This window comes from Babylonia areolata, chromosome 26 (genome assembly GCF_041734735.1).
Source record: "Babylonia areolata isolate BAREFJ2019XMU chromosome 26, ASM4173473v1, whole genome shotgun sequence".
Lineage (NCBI taxonomy): Eukaryota > Metazoa > Mollusca > Gastropoda > Neogastropoda > Buccinidae > Babylonia > Babylonia areolata.
The window spans coordinates 1,937,812-1,959,739 of record NC_134901.1 but is presented as its reverse complement, the minus strand read 5'-3'; the positions used below and the strand labels follow the sequence as shown (position 1 = coordinate 1,959,739).

At 41.2% G+C, this 21,928-nt stretch overlaps 1 protein-coding gene across 1 annotated transcript in view; it reads left to right on the top strand.

Moving 5' to 3' along the window:
• LOC143300873 (kelch domain-containing protein 4-like) overlaps positions 1-3,906 on the top strand; it is a 28,191-nt gene extending 24,285 nt beyond the window's left edge. Inside the window, exons 12-13 of the mRNA XM_076614850.1 lie at positions 1,707-1,809; positions 3,246-3,906. Coding sequence (XP_076470965.1) covers positions 1,707-1,809; positions 3,246-3,463 — 321 coding nt within the window. The 3' untranslated portion in view covers positions 3,464-3,906. The remainder of the gene's footprint in view (positions 1-1,706; positions 1,810-3,245) is intronic.
• The last annotated feature ends 18,022 nt before the right edge of the window (positions 3,907-21,928 follow it).

Here is a 21,928-nt window from a genome sequence, read left to right as displayed (position 1 = left end):
ATGATGACGATATTGCTATGGAGGTCCATTTTGGTTTGGGACTGTGTGACAAGGCTGTACTCTACGCTTCCTGTCATAATGATATCCCGGCGTTAACCAGGCCCGAGAGATACAGACACTTGCAGTGTTGGTCAGGTAATTAGAGCAACACACCCAAAGACGCATCCTTGAAGTGGATGACACTCAACTCTGTGGTCCCAGTCTCCCCATTTAAGCCCACAGCACACTCAACTCTGGGTAGGAGCCGGCCACGGGCCAAAAAACCTACCTCTGCTGGGATTCGAACCTGCACCATCCCAGCCGTCAGTCCGCAACGCTAACCACTTCACCACGGCCGCTGGTGATTGACATATGTTTACACTTGGGCCAACAGCAAAGTGAGAGCTGTATTATCAATGGTTTCTCCATCGGAGCAGGAAATCATTTACAGCTTAGTCTTTTGTGAAGGACTGTGACTCTCAAACTAGGAGGCAAAATTGCCTTGCGGGCTACTTGACCTTTGGGAACCATCCCAATGCCGACTGTCCTAAAACCTCCTTGGCCGAGAGAGTGGGGATGTAACTTGGGCAAGACACTCTCCACTACAAATTCTTACCCAGATATTGGGGACAGCAGTTGCTTCCTATGCTGTTCTGATGGTCATACTCGGACATGACTAACTATCGTACTGTACTGTGACTCTTTGTTGCAGACTCTGGCAGGGGTCTGATTCCTGTCCTGTGCAAAATACTACTCTGGCCAAGCAGACAAATCAAAAGCGGCTGCAGTTAGTAGCCTCCCTTACGTATATTACCTCCCTTCTGTTTACATGCACAGCACCCTCTTTTCTGGCAGCCATCTTCCATTTCTACAACCTGTGCGCCAAGCGGCAAAGTTTTTATTTGTTTTTTTTTTTGTTTGTTTTGTTTGTTTTTCCTCTCTGTCAGTATCATTTGATTGTTTGAACTTCTGTTGTCGCACATTACCGGAGGTTGTGCTGCAAACATTCATTGCTTAGGATGGAATTGATAAGTATAAGCTTCGCAACAAGTGGATTGTAATGATTTCATGCCTGTACCAGAGTCTAGATGTTGGTAATGATTCTTCGTTTTTTTTGTGTTCATGGGTCACTCCTTGTACATGTTTGATAATTTTATGTATTCAGCCATTTCTTGACTTTCCTCCATCATATTCAAGGCTATAAGAAGATGAGTGGTCTACATATCATGATATACATGTGAAACATTTGTTGGGCGTGGGAAACATGGAAAGAAATACAAGCAAGTTTTATATCAGCAGACCTTAAGAAGTACGTAATACAGTGAATCAGATAATTTAGGTTTGTATATGAATGGTTTATGATAAGATACTCATGCAAACACACACACACACACACATACATATGCACATGCACATAGTGACACACATACGTGCACACACACACACACACACACACAGAAAGATATATATAGATAGATAGATGGATAGATGTATATATACAAACAACACACATGATAATGATGGATTACATGAATCAAAAGGAAACACAGCGAGACAAGGTATATGATAATATATGCACGAACACACACACACACACATGTGCGCACACACGCGTGCTCACACACGAACACACACACACACACACACACACACACTACACATGATAATGACAGAATACATAACCAAAAGGAAATGCAACAATACAGAGTGTATGGTGATGGTTTCAGGCATGGGAAGACTCTGACTCAGACTCTGACACAGCCGGAGGTGGTGGGGATGACCAGGAGAGAAAAACAGGACGCAAGCGAGGGGCAATGCAAGTTGATGATGGTACGTCTGTGTGTATAGATAGCATAGCTGCCAACCATTCCTCATTTTTCATCATTTTTCAGAATCTTAGCCCCAATTCCAAAATTATGATTTTCTTCATATTTTTTCTGGATGTAAAAAAATTTTTAAAAACCAAAAACAAACAGAAAACAAACAAACAAACACACAAAAATACCGAAGAAACTAAACTTGCTCACTGGGTCCGTACACCAGTCCATGTTTTTCAAGCGGAAACCTAGTTACTGTGCACACGCAAAGCGCCACTGCTGTTTTGCCAACATGGTGTCGACCTGTGAAAGTCAATCTGATGTGGGCAGTGCCCCCTGACCCCCCTTATCTCGGAAGGGGGCTTGGCCCACCCCCAACAGGATTCCTAATTTTGGGTCTGAAAGATTATGCAGCGAGCTATATGTATGATGTCATTCTGTTGATGTTGTTTCTGTGTATTGTGGTCATTACAAACAGTTTATATGTGGTGTCATTTTCCATCCTCGATTGGCTTTGTTCACACCCACCAAATTAAGCAACAACAACAACAACGAAACTGTGTCTCCTAAGTGCTTATAGCTTATGAATAACACTGTTCAAGCTTCTTCTGAGAACAACTTCTGTGAACCCTATACGTAATGTCCCGTTTGTCCGTAACCAAAAAAAAAAAAAAAAAAAAAAAAGGGCTAGTTTGGTGCTTTCTTTTTAAAAGAAATATTGGTAAAATTCAACACTGTCTCCAGGGAGAGGGAAGGGAGGTAATTAGCAGAACTGAATGTGAACTATGGCCAAATGGAAATTGATCTTCCAGCTGAAATTGCTGTAGTTTGTATTTTACATCCATATTACCATCGTATACTGAAATTTAAAAAAAATTTAAAAGTCACATGATGACCATAACAATTAGCTGGATTTCAACCACTTGAAGGAAGGAATTTTACAGCTGGTTATTTTAGTGTGGTGTTTGTGTGTATATGTGCATGTGTGTCCCTCCTTTCGATTTCCTCCCTGTCATGTTTTGGGGGTACTGGGGGTGAAAGGGTTTTTCAGGAATTCATATGCTGACGGATCAATTAACTGACAAAGCCTGCATCATTGTGTTCCTATACCCCTGTTTCTATTGATAAATATTATAACTGTATCGTGTATATATATATATATATATATATATATATAAACATATATATATATATATATTTATGTGTTTATTTGCTATTTGCGTGTGTGTTCTTTTCACAACAGAATTTCTATGTGTTGCTTGTAATGGTTAATTTTCATGTTACGCTTTCCCCACCCCTACTCCCACACTTTTTTTCCTTTGTTTTCATTTCTTTTTCTTTCTTATCATTCTGAGGACAGGATGTAAAGAGCTATACAAACCTATTCTCTTACCCTCAATAAAGGTCATGTTGATTTGACTTCGTTTATCCTAACATCCTTCTCTTCAGACTCGGATGATGATGATGATGAAGACGATGAAGAGCTGACCTTCGATGATGCCCCAGCCCGCCAGGAAGAAGAGACACAGGAGGATTATTTCTCGCGGACGCAGGACTACTGGCTGCAGCAGGCCCGTGACATCATGGAAGGGGAGGGAATCAAACTGTCGGACAGGAAGCTGCTGAAAATCGCCAAAGAGATCTGCCAGGAGGCTTCCAGCAAGTAGTGAAAGAAACGCAGGGCGACAGTGTTTGTGTTCAGGGTCAGGGTTCCCAGGCAGTCATGGAAGTCTGGAAAAGTCTTGGAGAAGATTGGAAGACCACTTTTCCAGAGCTGGGAAAGTTCATGGAATTAAACGTTTCACCTTTCAAGGTCTGGAAAAGTCTTGGAAAATACTGAAAGACCTTTTACACAGCTGGAAAAGTCACCAGAATTAAATGTTTTACCTTGCAAGGGCTTGAAAAGTATTGGAGAAGATTGGTAGACCATTTTTAGGGCTGGAAAAGTCATGGAATGAAATGTCTTGCAGGGTATGGAAAAGTCTTGGAATTTTCACAATACCTTTCACCACACCTACAGAATTGAAGAAGATTTTGCTTGCACAAAAAAAAGAAAAGAAAGAAAAGAAAACGGCAGTTGAGTCCGTATAAATGTACGTCAATTCCTCAAGATTATTTTGTGCAACAGGGTTCAAGCGTCCCATACTCCCCTTCCCACTCTTTCTGTCACAACCTCTTACTTTATATGGTCATTCTTTTGTGCATGACTTTATGCATGCTGAAAATGTTTATATGTGACTTTGTTTTTGGGTCTTGGAAATTGTAAAGCAGGAATGTGGAAAGTATATGGAATGTTCTTTGCTCACACTAGGGGAACCCTGCCGAGTGGGAAATGTGTTTTTTTGTGTTATTTCTGAAGGACGCTGCTGACAGGCGATGACAAATTTGTGTTACTGTGGTTGTTGGCAGTGGACTTGCACAGTATGTCATGTTAAGAAATGTTGATTGTCATTAAAACTTTAAAGCAATCCAAATCTCTGCGTGTGTGTGTGTGTGTGTGTGTGTTTCACTGTGTGTGTTTCAGTACATATGCATGTGTATGTTTGTATGTGTACATCACATTGTGTGTGTGTGTGTGTGAGTATGTGTGTTTGTGTGTGATCTTGTGTAAGTGTACATGTGCAAATGTGTCTCTGTGTGTGTGTGTTTGAGCTTGTGTGTGTAGTGTACATGTGAGTGTGTGTGTGTGTGGTGTTTGAGTGTGTGCGTGTGTGCGCGCACACATGCAGAGGACAGCAGGTGATGAAGAGTGGAAGACAACCGCAGTACCTGGCCTCTCAGAGCACACTATGCGTGTCTCTCTTGAAGACCTGTTCCTGTGTTCAGAAGGATGAGTGGATGGAGAAGGTGGGAAGTGGCCTTTTTTGGCGGAATGTGACAGGCGTGTCACAGAAGTTTAAGGATGCTCAGTGTTGGCCTCTTCTCAGCATGCTCTTTTCTTTGGGGACAACTGAGACAATGGCTGGTCTCAATTTTATTTTTGCATCACCTCCGAAAACGGAGTATGGCTGCCTACATGGTGGGGTAAAAACGGTCATACACGTGAAATTCGCACTCATGTACATACCGATGAATGTGGGAGTTTCAGCCCACGAACGAAGAAGAAGAATTCTAACATCAATCACTCAGAGGAGAGTAGTGGGGTAGGACAGTGGAGGATACAATTTGATCTAGATTAAGAGGATGCTTACTTCGGGGGTGTACGATTTTAAAGCTTATGAGGGACAGAGGAAGGTGTGATTTAATGTGGAGGGAAAATTGAGAATGGCATTTACCTTTTTATCAGATGTTGGGAAAGGGAGAAACATTCAGTGTGTGTGTGTCTGTCTGTCTGTCTGTCTCTCTTTCACACACACACACACACACACACACACACACACACACACACACACTGCTGGTGATTACATAACACTATGGTGTGAACATCAAAATCATCAAGACCATAATATTATAACTAAGTGAGGAAAAGAGAGAATAATGCACAACAACAAACAATACCAGTTCCTACCGGTGAGGCATGCAGACAAAGCAGTAACGGCTTGGTACTAAGTGCATTTTGTCTTGCAGGGAGTAGCGGTGCTTGTCTGACGTGTGCGGTGGCCCAGTGGTTGGTTATAGCGCTGTATTCTCGCCCGAGTTCAATTCCCGGTTTTGATGCACCTGGAGGGTTAAACTAAAGATAGTTATTTTTTTCCGATCTCACAGGTCAACACATGTGCAGGACTGCTGGTGCCTGAATTTCTTCGTGCGTACGTGCTTGTGTGTGTGCATGCAGAAGATCAAATGAGAACATTAAATATTCTGTAATCCATGCCAGCGTTTGGTGAGTTACAGGAGCAAGAACATACCCAGCATGCACATCCCAGAAAATGTGAGTAAGGCTGACTGCATGGCGGGGTATAAACATGTGCATCTTTAAAAGGCCACTCTTACACACAAGTGAACATGGGATTTGCAGCCCACGAACGCAGAAGAATTGCATGTTTGTTGTTAGGTGTAGAGAATACGGTCATTCATAATGTAAAACTGCAACGAAATATGGACAGATGAAAAAAGAAAGAAGAAAAAATGGGGAACGTAGAGTATACCTACTCACGTTGTGTAAAAGTTAAAGTGGGCATTCTTTTAATTTCGGTGGCTCGTCACATGACATGTTGAAAAACCTTGATACGGCGCTTCGCAGTTAGCACAGAACCAAATCAAAGTCGTAAAAAGCTCTCCATGTGTAGCAAGGGGGAGGGGTGGAATGGGGAGTGCAAATTGCAAGTGAAATAATGCCAGTAAAGTATGTGACCTTGCCAGCCAAAACTGTTAATTAAACAGACAACCTGCTGGCCATCTATCTTTGCTAATCGCTTTACGTGGAGTTGACACAGCTCCCTTGTACCTGCCGCGTGCACCGACGAAGACTTTGTTTCTTCCAGTGTATTTGTGTAAGTAGACATTTTCGCTGTCGTCTGCCTCCGTTTGTTCGAACAGAGTATTGACAGTGTGTGAAAACATGTAAGTAATGTGTCTGCCTGTACCTGATCCCCTGATCCCCATGACAGGTGAACAGACAAAGCAAGGAAAAGACAAGACAAAGTTCTTTGTTTCCTTTGAAAATAGATCTGCCCTGCAAGGTATGCTTTGATAAATCCAGTCCCCGTCCACCATTGGGTGTAAACTACAAAGTACTAAATGATTAAAGACACAAACATTATGGTTAATATATATATATATATATATATATATATATATATATATACTACAGTATATTACATGTATTATTGTAAGATTGTGAAACCAGTAGTTACAAGAAACCGCTGAACGTTTTAGTTATTTCGTGTAACCACTGCGGCCATGATAAATTTCATGAAGCCACTGATACATACACCAGATATTTCACGAAATCACTTAACTCCTCATGCACAGGGAAACTTAATACGGCGAATCATTGGGGAAAAAATATCACTGTCAGTGATGATTTAAATGCCATTTCTTATGCTAAACAACCGCCAAGGAAATAACACGATAATAGCGCAGGCCTAATAAAAAAATTACAAATGGCATGCATTACACTTTCAAGTAAACTGACACCGCATTAAAACCACAAGATAAAACATTTTGGGGAGATCAGGTTTTCATGGCAGCGAGGATTTGGGCAAAGCAACTTTACCTGAAAGCATTTGTACGTCCTTCTGAGTTGGCACTTTGTGCTCCCGTTACAACTGCATCTTGGTCCTCATCCACATTCCTCATGAGAACAACACCTAAATCAGTTCGGTGATCGTCACTACCATGATCTACTGACGGAATCGGACAGCAATTTTGTCCGTAAGTTCAGCGGTTTGTAAATCGACCCTGTTTCTCGTCTGCATGTGATACTTGTCGAAGGTGGCGTCAGTGCGACGCTATGTGATTTGAACTGTACAGTCTGTCACTCTTTCCTGGTCCAGTCGGTGTTTGCTACAGCTGACAAAACTTCATTTGAATTCAGGGAGATCATATTCCGTCTCTTGGAGATGAAGTGGTTAGACCAACACCAGCCTCACACCATTGCAGTGTAAGAACACTTGATACCCAGTAATGCGCAGAGTTGGTTGTTGTTGTTGTTGTGTTGTTGTTGTTTTTTGTTGTTTTTTTCAGTTTTAGAAGTGTACAACTTAATGTCTTTTGCAAAGTCTTGATTTTGCCTGCCAATTGTGCCGCTCACGTGTCTTTTGTAACCGTATTTTTCATATTAATTCTATTAGTTTTTGTCACAACAGATTGCTCGGTGTGAAATTCGGGCTGTTCTCCCCGAGGGAAGCACGGCGCCATAGTTCAGCGCCACCCGCATTATATATAGAAAAATATTAAAAAAATCTGCCTGAAAGTGTATTTCTTTTACGATCAAAGTAGATTTTCCCCCAAACAACTTTGTCAATGACAAACCTTTTGTTGCATGAGTCCACTTACGTGTGCTAAATGCATGCATGCTGCACACGCGACCTAGATGTATCGTCTCATCTTCTGCGTTCACTCGTATGCACACGAGTGGGCTTTTACGTGTATGACCGTTTTTACCCCGCCATGTAGGCAGCCATACTCCGTTTTCGGGGGTGTGCATGCTGGGTATGTTCTTGTTTCCATAACCCACCGAACGCTGACATGGATTACAGGATCTTTAACGTGCGTATTTGATCTTCTGTTTGCATATACACACGAAGGGGGTTCAGGCACTAGCAGGTCTGCACATATGTTGACCTGGGAGATCGTAAAAATCTCCACCCTTTACCCACCAGGCGCCGTCACCGTGATTCGAACCCGGGACCCTCAGATTGACAGTCCAACGCTTTAACCACTCGGCTATTGCGCCAGTCTATCGTCTCATATGAATGACTAGCACTCAGAACACAACTGAAAGTCTAGTGAAGAGAGGAGGTTGAGTAAAATGCGTGCATGGAACCCGTGCACACTCCTTTCCAAGTCGGGTGCGTTACCATTACGCCACTGCTCCATCAAAGCGCTTGGCTGTGTGACCGGCGAGGCTTTTTGTGGACAAAGTTAATGTGCTGCCGTGTGTCCTTTAGCTCTGTAATTATAGTGGTGGTAAATTCAGATCCATCGTAACTTTGAAGGGGCTCCCTTCACCGTTGAATTAACTTAGCATTCATTTAAAAGTTGACTATCAAACTGCGTAATTATCTAGGGAAGAAAATTAATGTCAAATTTTAACCAGAGAGAGAGAGAGGCAATTTAAAAGTTACACACATTTACTGGAGCTAGCTAATAAGTGTATAATGATGAACAAGATTTAAATCATTAATTTTATGCGAATTTAAGTGACTTCATGGAATCTCTGATGGCCGCAGTGGTTCCAGAACTTTAAGGGATTTCACACACACACACACACACACACACACACACCACACACACACACACACACACACGCACGCACGCACACGCAGACACATATACATATGTGAAGAAAGAGAAGCTAGAAGGATCACAGAGAGAGAGAGAGAATCATCTGTGTGAAAAACAGGCTCAGAATGTTGCATATTAATCATTGTATTATTTTGTCTATACGTGTATTCACGTATGGGAAAACTTTGGGCCTATTGTGAAGAACATACATTCATGTTTAGACTTTTTTGGCAGCCACGGTTAAAACTTTGCAGGACATTATGATTGATATCAAAAGACAAAAGTATGTAAATGATGTTATAGGGAGCATTGACATTAGTGCACGATCTTAGCACGGCAACCAACAAAACACACTCTCCATCTTAAAATATTCACTCATGAACAGCTATCATATCAACCCAAGGAACCCAGTATGCCCAAAGTATAGGTTGTACGTTGTAGACGCGTATGAATTACACGTTTTGATGTTTGCAAATTCTGCACGAACACACAGACACACACACACACACACACACACACACACACACACACACACACGTCACCACCCCTCCACAGACACACACTTTTGAAGTCTCATTTACATCTGTCTGTTCTTCTCTTGGTGCCCATCCCAAGGACACAACGGTATGTCGAAACGGGACCTCGAACCTTCGATCACCGCTGAACACTGGATTAGAGAACTCCAGTGCCTACCCATTCTGCCACGAAGCCTCCAAATAAAGGTAGGCCAACACGAACTTAAAAAGAAATTAAATAGATAAATTGAAAATGAATACATAAAAAGGAGACGAAGTCCCTAACTAGCTTATGATACCCATCATTTGACATGCATACACAGCCAACAACCGAAAAACCAGATGCACAAACACAAACTGGCATTTATTTCAATAGACTGACTCACTTTTGTTGTTCTTTCTTTTCTTTCTTTTGGTTTAGTTTGTTTTTCGTGGGTTGTTTCAGCCCCAAACTAGTCACACGCGTTCTCACAGCCGAAAATATAAGACGAATGTGTAGAATGTCCAGTCATGAACAGAAACCAACGAGACCAACATCTTCAGATGTGAGACATTGGACAAGCGCCGTGACTTCTGCTCCTTGGGGCAGATAAAGGCGTAGGTCTAAAACTTCAAGCCTTGGCCGCTTTGCGCTGCTCTTTATTTTGTTGTTGGTGTTGTTTATGTACATAGTTATTTCATTTAATTTTTAACAACCGATCTGATGTGAATTATACAAAGTCTTTTTTGTGGTGATGGGGGGCGGGGGAGGGGGGGGATTACGTTTTGGCATATTCGTTTATAACAGTATAACAGACCAAATCACCCACCACACCCACCGCAATCTCATTGTCCCTCCCAAATCGCGGCAGGGCAATAAACAAAGCGAACGAATGAAGGTGAAGATGGAATCTCCTTTTGTGTTCGTGGGATGCAACTTCCATGCGCGTTCTCTCGTATTGCTATAAGATAAGATAACTTTATTATCTCATAAAGAGAAATTGCATCAGGTGCGGCAGACAAAAGTAGACAATTACCAAACACACACACACACACACACACACACACACACACACACACACACACACACACACACACACACACACACACACCACGTACATAGTTCTCAAGAATGTAAAAGGTGAATTGAACGGAGAATAAAAAAAATTTCTGAGCTCTGGTTTTCACTTGAAAAGTTTTGTGGCGTCGTCTTAAGGCAGCAGCTTACAGTACTTTGCTGAAATATGAGTGTCGTCAGTTGCAATCTGCCTGGCTTTCTGAACCACTCGCCTCTCATGCAGCTCTTGCACACTTGCTTGCTGCATACACTCATGCAATCACTTAAAACTCGCTTACTTCTCACTCCCAAACTTCCATATCAGCACAAAATGAAACTGTGAGCACAGACTTAATACAATATCGGTTGTAGCTCTTGAAACCTTGGAACTGAAACAATATTTCTCAGCTTGTGTGGACAAAATATTATAGATTGGCATATTTATGATTCATATACAATCAACATTTCTGTCAAAAGCCAACTTATTGTCTAATATAACCGCTAAATATCTATATTCACTGACTCTCTCCTCTGTTTCACCGTCTGCGACAAGGTTAGTTACAAGCAACAGGTCTTTTCGAAAACCTATTGACATTATTGTTGGTTTCAAAATGTTCAGATCCAAACAATTCTCCCCACACAAGGAACAAAACTTTTAAATTTCGCTAAAGTAAATAGCATCAGAGTTGGACAGATCTTCCATAGCCGAGTCGTCAGAATATTTTACAAGTATGACAGGAGTTTCCACCGTGCCTCTGCAGTCATTGTGAAAAATGTAAGTTGGACAGGGGGCAGTACCGTGCCTTGAGGTGCGCCAGGAGAAGAAGAGTTTTGAGAATGGATAGATTGAAAACGGTCGATATAATTATTTAGAAGAAAGATATATATCCAAAGAATAAGGGTCAACATCAAAGCCCAACAGTTTGAGGGCAAAGAGATGATGTTGTGTTGCGTGAAAAAATGGAAGAGAAGTTAGCAGAAAGAATGCGAACAAAAGATCGTGTGTTGTTTAATGAAAGAAGGCATTGCGAAGGAGGTTGAAAATGGCATCGTCAGTATTTCTGTTTCGATTGTGCGCAAACTGAAGAGTCAAAGTGTTGGTTAGTGAAAGATGACTGATGGCGGGGAACATTTTTTTCCAAAGCATTTCATTACTTTTGATGTCAGAGCAACAGGACGATAATCAATGATTTATTAGTGTAGCTGGGTTCTTTTTCCTGGGGATATGACAGTAGAGTTGTTTTTTTTCTGTGTGTTGGGGACAGAGCAGTCCTTGAGAGACTAGTTGATTCAACAACTTTTGCACCGATCTCAAAGTCCTGACTAGCGTTTCTATCTTTGATCTTTTCCTGCAACTGTGACATAAAGTTTCCCTCCCAGATCATTCCTTCCAGAACTACCGAAATCGTTTAGTTTGTTTGAAAAATCAACCTGTTCATCCCGTTTCATTTCAAAAGCGACTGTTTTCCTTTTCGTTTCTCCATGATTAGTTGTTATTGTTATTGTTTTTAACCTATTAACCTATCGCATGCAGATGAGTAGCTGTCTGCGCCACTTATAGTAAGCCATACTCCTTTGCTTCCCACCGAACGTTGACATGGATTACGGTGAATCCAACGATGGGTATTTAGGTCTTCCTGCATATGTTTGTACCGAAAACTTTAAGGAATTAGGCAGTGGCAGATCTTCACAGCCCTGAAATGAACCCTTAGCTGTCGGCAAGGCCACACGCAACATGATTTTATTTTAGCAGTTTTGTACATAACTCTCCAGGCGCCGATCGATACGTGGATCGGAACTCAGACCCTCAGAGAATAAGTCCAACGCTCCAACCACTTGGCTATTACGCCCGTCAGTTTAGGACGGTTACTGTTGGGAGACACTCCTTCCTCCCAACCACCCTCCATCACCCACACCGCCCCTCTCCCTCAGAATGTGTGGTGTGTAATGCCTTCCAGCTCATGATAGCGGATGTTGACCGGGCCTGCCAGTGTTTGCCTGTGGCCGGATGACACCGCTCCTCATCCTGTTGCTCCGTGTTGACTCAGGAAGGTCGCTTAGGGGGTAACATTCGAGGAGGGGGGGCGAGGGGTTTGGGGGCTGGGTTGAAAAGAAAGATTTTACCTCCTCTTCTCCACTACCATCTCCACCGCCCCCTTCTCCCCCTCTTACGACCCCTTAAACCCAGTATCCTATTCTCAGCGCCGCTTTCCACACACCTGCTGAAGATTCTTGAGGCGGTTTATCAGGGATAAATGTACACCCGCATCTTTATATTCTTTCTTGTTGTTGTTGTTGTTTTTCTCTTCTTCTTCTTGTCATTTCATTCCTGTTATTTTTTGTTTGTTTTTTTGTTTTTTGTTTTTGTTTTAAAAAATCTGGAGAGACACAAGCGTTCAGCAGAGGCAGAAGGGGGTGGAATCATCAACAAGGCGAGAATCGATTGGGCGTGAATCAGGATGTATGTCGATCCTCGCCTTTACAGTATGTTTTAGTTTTCACCTCTTTTTTTTGGTGTGTGTGTGTATTTTGTTTTGTTTTATTGGGGGGAGGGAGGGCGGTGCGAGGGTTGTGTGGTCAGGAGTGGGGGGGGGGGGGGGGGATTAAAAACCTTCAAAGGCCACAAGGGTGGGTGCAATTACCCACGAGATGAGAATCGCTCTGAGTAGTCTTTAAGTCCACACTGTTGGCTGGCTCTTCTCCAGGGTGCAGGGTAAAAGTTTCGGAATGTCAACAACACCAGTACGTTGTCCTTAAAGGGAGGCTTTGTCGGAAAATGTGGGATTCTAAAAGGAGTCATGTTCACTGTTGATTAACGAACGCAAGAGCGGGGTTGCAAAGAAAATGTTAAGACTGGGGGGTCGATCTCGTGGAGGAAGCTGAGTACCTTTCAGAGTTAAATGAACTATAGGGATGTGGGGCGTAACAAGTACAAGAAGACAACACTTAATTTCCGAAAATGACCTTACAAAGATAAAACAAAACAAAGGAAATTAAAAGGGGGATTCATCGAACTACACACCCATGGAAGACAGTAACTGGGGACCATATTATGTATCCACTCCACTAGTGACAGATTTACTGAAGTGTATGATTCGAGTTTGGTCTCCTGTCGACCCGTTAGAACGATGTCTTGGAAATGGTTGTGGAACTAACGCGCCGCCCCGCCCGCCCCGCTTCACCCTCCCTCCTCCCCCTCGCCCCCTCCTCAACCCCCCACCTTCTCTTCTCCTCCCACAATGTCAGATCAAATTTAACAGACATCACTTGCAATATAGCTATATTCCCAGTATCCGTTGGGAATACGAAAACACACAAAGAGTACTCCAGTGACTTGATTTTTTTGGGATTTGGGGGGGATTTTTTAAAATGGATTTATTGGCTGATTGATTGTTTGATTGATTTAATCATTTACATTGATTAATTAACGCATAATTGGTTTTGCTAACACTACTCACATACATGCACACACATGCGCACATACACACGCGCACACACTCTCAAACACACACACACACTCTCTCTCTCTCTCTCTCTGAAGGAATGTAGCGTATGTGTTATGTTGGTGTTAACGGCCAATTCCTGGTGTAAGGTTCATGGCAGCTGGTCAAGTCAACGGCCGTGTTGGAATTCCGCAGGTCAGGTATTTCTTCGAAACCTACTGTCGTACAGTAGTCACTGGTGGAAAACGTGTGTTTATTGATTTAAACACGCATTGTGCGCTGAATTTCCTCAGGAAACGGTTCACATATTACCTTTTTTCTGTTTTCTTTTTAAAATCACATCAACCCTTCTCCATGCAGTCACATCCTATAAATGCATTAAACACACGCGCGCGCGTGCAACACACACACACACACACACACACACACACACACACACACACACACACACACACATACACACACACGTCACACACGCGCGCGCGCTGAGGTTTATCTGTCAAAATCTTATAAATACAATCTTATGAAAACAACAAGGAAAAAAAGCGTGCGCACAACACACACACACACACACACACACACACACACACACACACACACACACACACACACACACACACACACTGTTTATGTCAAAATCCTATAGATACAACCTTAAAAAGTAAACCGCCATAAATACAATCTTTAGAAAGCACACAGATCTGTCAGCCACAATCAATTCAATCTTAAAACAAAACCAAAACAACAACATAGGTTTATGTTAAACCGCCATAAATACTATCTTTAGAAATAAGTTTTGTCAGATTTGACAGCCTTCCATGAATAGAATTGTCAAAAAACACGTTTATGTTGAACACCCATAGATACACATACTATCGTAAAAAAAAAAAAAAAAAAAAAAAAAAAAAAACCCAGCCCAAAGCAAACAGGCTTATGTTAAACCTTCCATAAACAGAATCTTTAAAAAATAAACAAATAAATAAAAAAAGACGCGTTTTTGTTAACCCCATAAATACAATTAAAACTACTCAAAGTAGACATGTATAGGTTAAATCCCCATTAATACAATCTTAAAAAAGAAACAGAGCAAACAGTTTTATGCCCCACCCTCCACCCCTCGGCCCCGCTTCCCCACCAAAGCGACGCCAGAGCCATTTAAAAGCAGACACAAGGCAAATTCAGCGGGTTTTGCTCTTTAATGCACAACGCATAACACAATATCGTCCTTGGAACAGACCGTATTACACAACTTAAGTAGGACCTATTGTTCTTTTGATTAAAACGTATTAAATAAATGTCGCTCCTTATAACAAAATGTGTCACTGAACTTTTGCGCCTAAAGATAACTTGAAAACGTTGTAACAGTACTGTTGCACACTTTAAAACAAATGGTATTAGACATTTTCGCTCCTTAACACAAAACTCATTGCACAACGTTTGCTCCTTAAAATAAAACATGTCACACAACTTTCATTCCTGAAAACAAAGCGTATAGTTACACTTCTTTTGCTGCTTGAAATAAAAAGAAAAGAAAAAAAGTATTGCACAAATTTTGCTGCTTAAAACAAAACCTGTTACACAAATTGTATTCCTTAAAATATAATCTATTACACTACTTTACACCAGTGAAGCTAGTTAGGGCGTCCCCGCCAGCTAACACTCAGAAACACATAGGCTTGGTTCAAGAATCAAAAGTTAATCTATCCCGTCCCCCTCCGCCCTGTTGTATGCAGCGTTTTGACTTAGGGCGATGTGTGCTGGGGAGGAAACTTGACCAAACATGACAAAGACAGGTTGAAACAACAGAGGCAAGGCCTTCAAGACTCACTTGTGATACACTTTAAAAAAAAAAATCGTTAAAATGTGTTCTGTATTTGTTATTATAAAGCTTCGCGTTTAAATTTAAAAAAAGAAAAGAAAAAAAGTCCTAACCAGATTCGAACCCCGCGTGTTCGGGTGAGAAGAAACTGCCTTATCCATTACACTATCGTGGCTCCTTAACTGACGTTCTAAAATTTAACAGTTGAACATACTTTTTTAAAGGGCGATAAATCAATTGCGGTATTCGCAGTGAGAATGCTGTTTAAATCATATTATTCTGGTGCATCTTGGGCATTCAAAAAATCTTTAAGGGCAATAAAAAATTCTTTATAATGGCTATCGCCGCAATCACACTGCAACATTTAGCCGTTTTCACTAGATCTAGATAGATGTACAAGTTTAGTTACACCCGCCGGGAATGTAGTACGACACGGTCGATTCAATTTCTCTTTTATGTTCATTCTAGTTTTATAGTTTTAAAGTTGATATGAAAATTGAGTATTTTGTTAAACTAATAACATGTAGAGCCAAGTACAAGTACTTCTAAACGTCGTAAGAAGTGAAAAGGACTTCATTTTGAGAAAAGTCAAGACTGGAAATTTTTGCGTTTCATCGTGATCGGTTCATGGGTATTAAACTCGCATGGTTTACAATTTTTAACTGTGAATTCCGACTGATTCTGTGGATATTTTTATGGCAGTTTGGGGCATAATCCAGTAAGTGATGAGGCGTTCACAGATCTTTCTTTGAATAAATATTTAACGGTCTCCTTCTCCAACTTTCCATCACATGTTATCGTGTATAGTCGATTGAATATAGGATTGAACGGGCAGGTCAACAACTTAAAACAAAATGACGTCGTTCGCGTTCGCGAAGAATATGAGCACGCGCTTTGAATGGGTATAAATATGTGTACTTCCATGAATAGAATTGTCAAAAAACACGTTTATGTTGAACACCCATAGATATACATACTATCATAAAAAAAAGAAAAGAAAAAGAAAAAAAGAAAAAAACCAGCCCAAAGCAAACAGGCTTATGTTAAACCTTCCATAAACAGAATCTTTTAAAAAATGTTGCAGTGTGATTGTGACGATAGCCACGTCTCCTTTACCGCGGACTGAAAAAGAATTTTTTGAATGTCCAAGATACACCAGAATAATATGATTTAAACAGCGTTCTCACTGCGAATACCGCAATCGATTTATCGCCCTTTAAAAAAGCATGTTTAAAAATTAATGATCGATTTTTTAACGTCAGTTAAGGAGCCACGATAGTGTTTTGTGTAAGACAATTTCTTCTCACCCGAACACGCGGAGTTCGAATCTGCCTTCAGAACTTTTTTTTCTCTCTCTTTTAAAAAAAAATTTTTTAACCCGAAGCTTTATAATAACAAATACAAAACACATTTTAACGATTAGATTTTTTTTAAAGTGTAGCACAAGTAAGTCTTGAAGGCCTTGCCTCTCTTGTTCTTTCATGTAAAGTGCCCTGAGCTCTTAGTGAGAAAGGGCGCTATATAAATGTACATTATTGTTATTATTATTATTATCATATATATACATATATATATATATATGTATATATATATATATATATATATATGTGTGTGTGTGTGTGTGTGTGTGTGTGTGTGTGTGTGTGTGTGTGTGTGTATTTATGTATAAGATGTACTTGCTGCATGTTTTTTTATTTGTTGACATTGTTGTACAACACATATTGTCTTAACGTGCGTGTGTGTGTGCGCGTTTGTGTGTGCGTTGTGTGTGTGTGTGTGTGTGTGTGTGTGTGTGTGTTTTACATGTATATACGATTTTATAATGTTTATATTTTGTTTTTGTTGTTGTGCAATACCTTACTATTTTAAGGCGCGCACGCGTGTGTGTGTGTGTGCATTTAAATATAAACGATTTATGTACATGGTGTTTTATTTTATTCATTATTTTTGTTGTTGTTGTTGTATACATTGATGTGCAATGCCTTACTGATTTAACGCGCGCGCGCGCGTGTGTGCGCGGTCCGTTTCAATCTATCATCAGCAACTGTGAGCTCTTATTTGACTAGTTTTAATGTCTTTTATAATGCGCATGACCATTTATGTTGGTGTTTACAACGAGCCTGTGATTGCACAAATTAATTTCCATTGTGTTTTTGATTTTGATTTTGATTTGATTGAGGTCCCAGGGATAAGCCGATGGGAATCCAAGCAATGATTCACCAGAAATGCGCGAAACTTGAATGAGTCACTAAATGACTGCAAAGGAAAACTGGACAGGATACAGTGTGAAGACAACGAGAAAAACCTCGACAACTACACAAAGAAAGCTTTTAAGATTGTAAGACTTCACCACAAAGAAACAAGTTAAAACATCAGCACTATCCAGGGCAAAAAAGACAATTAACTGTCTGACACAGAGCAAAGGAGACCCAAGTGCGCAAACAGTGCAATATATTTCCAGTAGCCTACAGCGCGGGGTCGTAGCAACAGCTAGAGAAGTCGCTGAAATGTGGCACGGCTTCAGGCATTGATAATGTCCAAGTAGAACTCTCGAAATATGGTGGAGATCGAGGCAGTAACTGATATACCCAATACGCCATCTGCAACAAAATCGTGCACACAAGCGAATGGCGCACGCCATTGTCCCAGTCACTAATTGTCTCTCTTCCAAAGAAAGGAAATCTCCAACATTGCCAGAAGTTGGTAGAACCACCACACTATCAGTTTGATCAGCCATGCCAGCAAAGGAATGCTCAAAATAAAAAGAGCTGAATCCCACAAAGGCATATGATAAGTACTATTGAACATAATAATGTTTAACTTGCGCAACGTTTGCGAAAAAACATCTCAAAGATCAGAGTGAATTAAATTCTACTATGTCTTCGTGCCCAAAAGGGCACATGTAAAACATTGTCCAACTGAATCATGTTCGTTCATTGCTGTGACGTGATAAGCTTAGACTTTTTTGTTCTGTCTTGACGTCATTGTCACAAAGCTGTTTTTCCCCCCACGATCTGCTGGGCTGAATGATGATTTGGCTGCATGGAAATCTATATAAATGTCAGAACGACTGAATGGTGTTTCAGCGATTTGTTGAGGACGACAGCAACAGATTGTGTTTTAAATCCAAATCTAACAACACGAAACAGCTGACTCCATGAGCATAGTTTTCGCATCGCGCTTCCGACTAAGGGAAGTACAAAATTATTTTCACGTACGTTCGTTCATTAATTCATTGAGTTGGTTTTTTCTCTCTGTCTTTCTCTGATGGCTTTTAAAAATAATTCGGTTATTGTTGCTTTCTTGTTGTTTTCTTTCTGGATGTAATGATCACGAGGCTAGCGAATCAGGGTGACGTGTGTAGGTAGAGTGTTTGTGATCGTTGTATCGGAGCTACACATGTGTTCAATAGCGTCTTGGATGCTGTATCGGAGCTACAATTGTGTTGAATGTTGTCTTGAATATTGCATTGGAGCCGCATAAACAAACACATACAAATCAGGGTGAAACAAATGGGAGAAGCAGACTGCGTTCGCGCGCACAACAGAAACATCACCCAAGCAACCAGCGCCAGAGTCGCGTAACAGTTGTGACCAATTATTTGCTTATAAATGACCTCGGAAAGATCTGCATCCACGACAGTTACTTTGGATTGGAAGACGTGACTTTTGTGACCACGGGGTTTCAGACAGTCCAAAGAATCCCTTGGCCACGAAGCTGAGGTGGTGGGGTAAGTTAAGTGGATGGGGGATGGGAGGGTACTTCCCCCCCTTGTAACCCAATGACATTGCAAGCATACAAAATCAATGAAAATTACAGTATAAAACGGTGACATTGTAAGCGTACAAATCAATCTATCTGTGTATATGCGTGTGTGCGCGTGCGCGCGCGCGCGCGTGTGTGTGTGCGAAGGAAGGTACATTATTACCATCTTTCCAAGGATGCAGACAGCATAAGAACTGATGGAAACAAGAGAGAAAGAGAGAATATGCGAGCGCGCGCGCGCGCGTGTGTGTGTGATGGGAGAATAAAGGGAGTGAAGGAAGGAATATGAGAGCATACATGATTGTGTGTGTGTGTGTGTGTGGGCGCGCGCGTGTGTGTCTGTGTGTGTGCGTGCGTGCGAGCGCGCGCACTTTTGTATAATAAGATCCACAGGTATATTTCAAGTCATTTGAATGTATATATGTACGACATTACACACAGGCATACATTTCTTTCTACATATCACAGAACCATTCAAAGTACCGTGTTTCCTGCGTGTCAGAATACGTGGGTACGTGCATGCGTACGTTCATTCGTGAGTGTGTGTGCGTGTGTGTGTAGTTAGACTGTGTACAGCCCCACACCATGGAAGACAATCAGCGTGTCGGCGATGATGTGGCACAGCCCACGAATCCGGCTGCGGAGCCCCAGGGATTGGATGCGGACTCCCAAAGACCAGCCAAAGGCTACCATGACCTTGGGAAAGACGTCAGCACTGCTGGTGGAGTAACGAATGAGTTCAGAGTGCGTTAGTATTTGTGTGAGTGAGAGAGAGGCAGAGACAGAGAGAGTATGCTCTTGTGCGTTTGTGTTATTTCTACCTATCTTTTTATCTATCTATCTTTCTATTTACATACCTATCAATTTCGTACGTATGTATATACGTATATATGTGTATATGCGTATCAGATACGTAACTGACCGTTCTTCAGCTCCTTCGATAAAAGATTATATCAAAGCTGCCAAACGGAAGCTGAAGCAGTCAGAGAGAAGGTGGCGATCCACTCACCTCACCGTTCACCGCCAAATATTCACCCAGCAACGCTCCCTTCTTAAACCACTTCAAGACTTCCGAAAGTGAACATTTTTGTTCTCGGCTGTCTGAATGTAAATCTACTAAGATTCTTTTTCAAGTCACTAAAGAACTTATTAGTAATTCTAAACATCCTGTTCTCCCTTCAGCAATCTCTAACAGATAAATTTTGTGAATTCTTTTATCAGAAAATTTCTGACATTGGTAGTGAACTCCACCGATTCGGCTCTTGGTGTTCACTCAGATATGGCGTCCCCTTGACTGCATTTGAATTTGTCTTTTGACTCTGAGAACACAATCCGTGATTTCCTTGATCAGTACTCCATTAAATGTTGTGGTCTGGATCCTTTGCCTGCCGATCTGTTCAGCCTGTGCTCAAATGGGCTTCTTCTAGTTGAAAACATCTCTGTCTACAGGTTCCTTTCCTGAAGATTTTAAACACACCCCAGTTATATCTCTACTCACGAATCTGGTCTTGATAAAGAAAACCTGAAAAACTACAGACCTGTTTCAAATTTACCTTTTCTATAAAATAAAAAATACTCTAAAGAGTAGTATTACGTCATTTCGGCAGCTTTTGACACAATTGATCACGATGTTCGTCTTAATCATCTTCATCATAGTTTTCTAATATCTGTCACAGCCCTCCCGTGGTTTGAATCTTATCTTTCCAATCGCACTCTAAGGGTGTTCATCTTGTTCTTATTCCGAATGCAGACTTCTACCTGTTCGATATGGTGTTCCCCAAAGTTAAGTTCTTGGTCCGATACTATTTCAGTCTGTACACTCAGCCACTGTCCGACATCACCAGCGAACATCGATGTGATATTCACAAGTTTGCAGATGACATCCAACTCACAAAAGCTTCTTCCACAAGTTCTTTTACTATCCTTCGCAAAAAAAAAGAAGAAAAAAGAGATGTGCATTGTTGAAGTGAAGGAATGGATTGGAAGCTGACTAACAAGCACTGACTCAAGTCGTCAAGACAGAAGCCATACTTTTAGGTTCTAGTTCTGTGTTTAGTCATATTTTAGACCTGCAATGCTGTTGTCAACTTTCAAAATTCTGTCAGAAACTTGGGTGATTCAGCTCTGCCCACACATGACCATGTTACTTATTGTCAGTAATTTACGTAAAACTGCTAACTTCCAAATAAGAAAATATGTACCACCTGACCATATCTAACTGTTGAAGCAACTTCTCAGCTTGTTTGTTTTTTGATCCCCAGTCGCATTGACAACTACAATTCACCACTCGCTGGTTTGCCTTCTGATCTGATATCACGACATCAGATGATCATAAACAATGCTGCCAGAGTCATTCTCAAAAAGTCAAAAAAGATCATGTTACCCCTCTCTTGCGTCAACTTCACTGGTTGTCCATCGAGTACAGAATTTTTAAAAAAAAGGCATATTGGCTGGTCCCCACTTCGAATGTTATCTCCCATCTTATTTGTCTTCTATCCTTCATATTTACAGGTCTTCTGGAGAAAAGCTTCTTCGAGTCCCATAAGTCTTTTCAAAGACATTTGGTCAGAATGGCTTTTCAGTATCAAGCACCATCTGTCTTGAATTCTTTTCGGCACTCACCAACTCTGTCCTCTTTCAAAAGAAACCTGAAAACCTGCCTG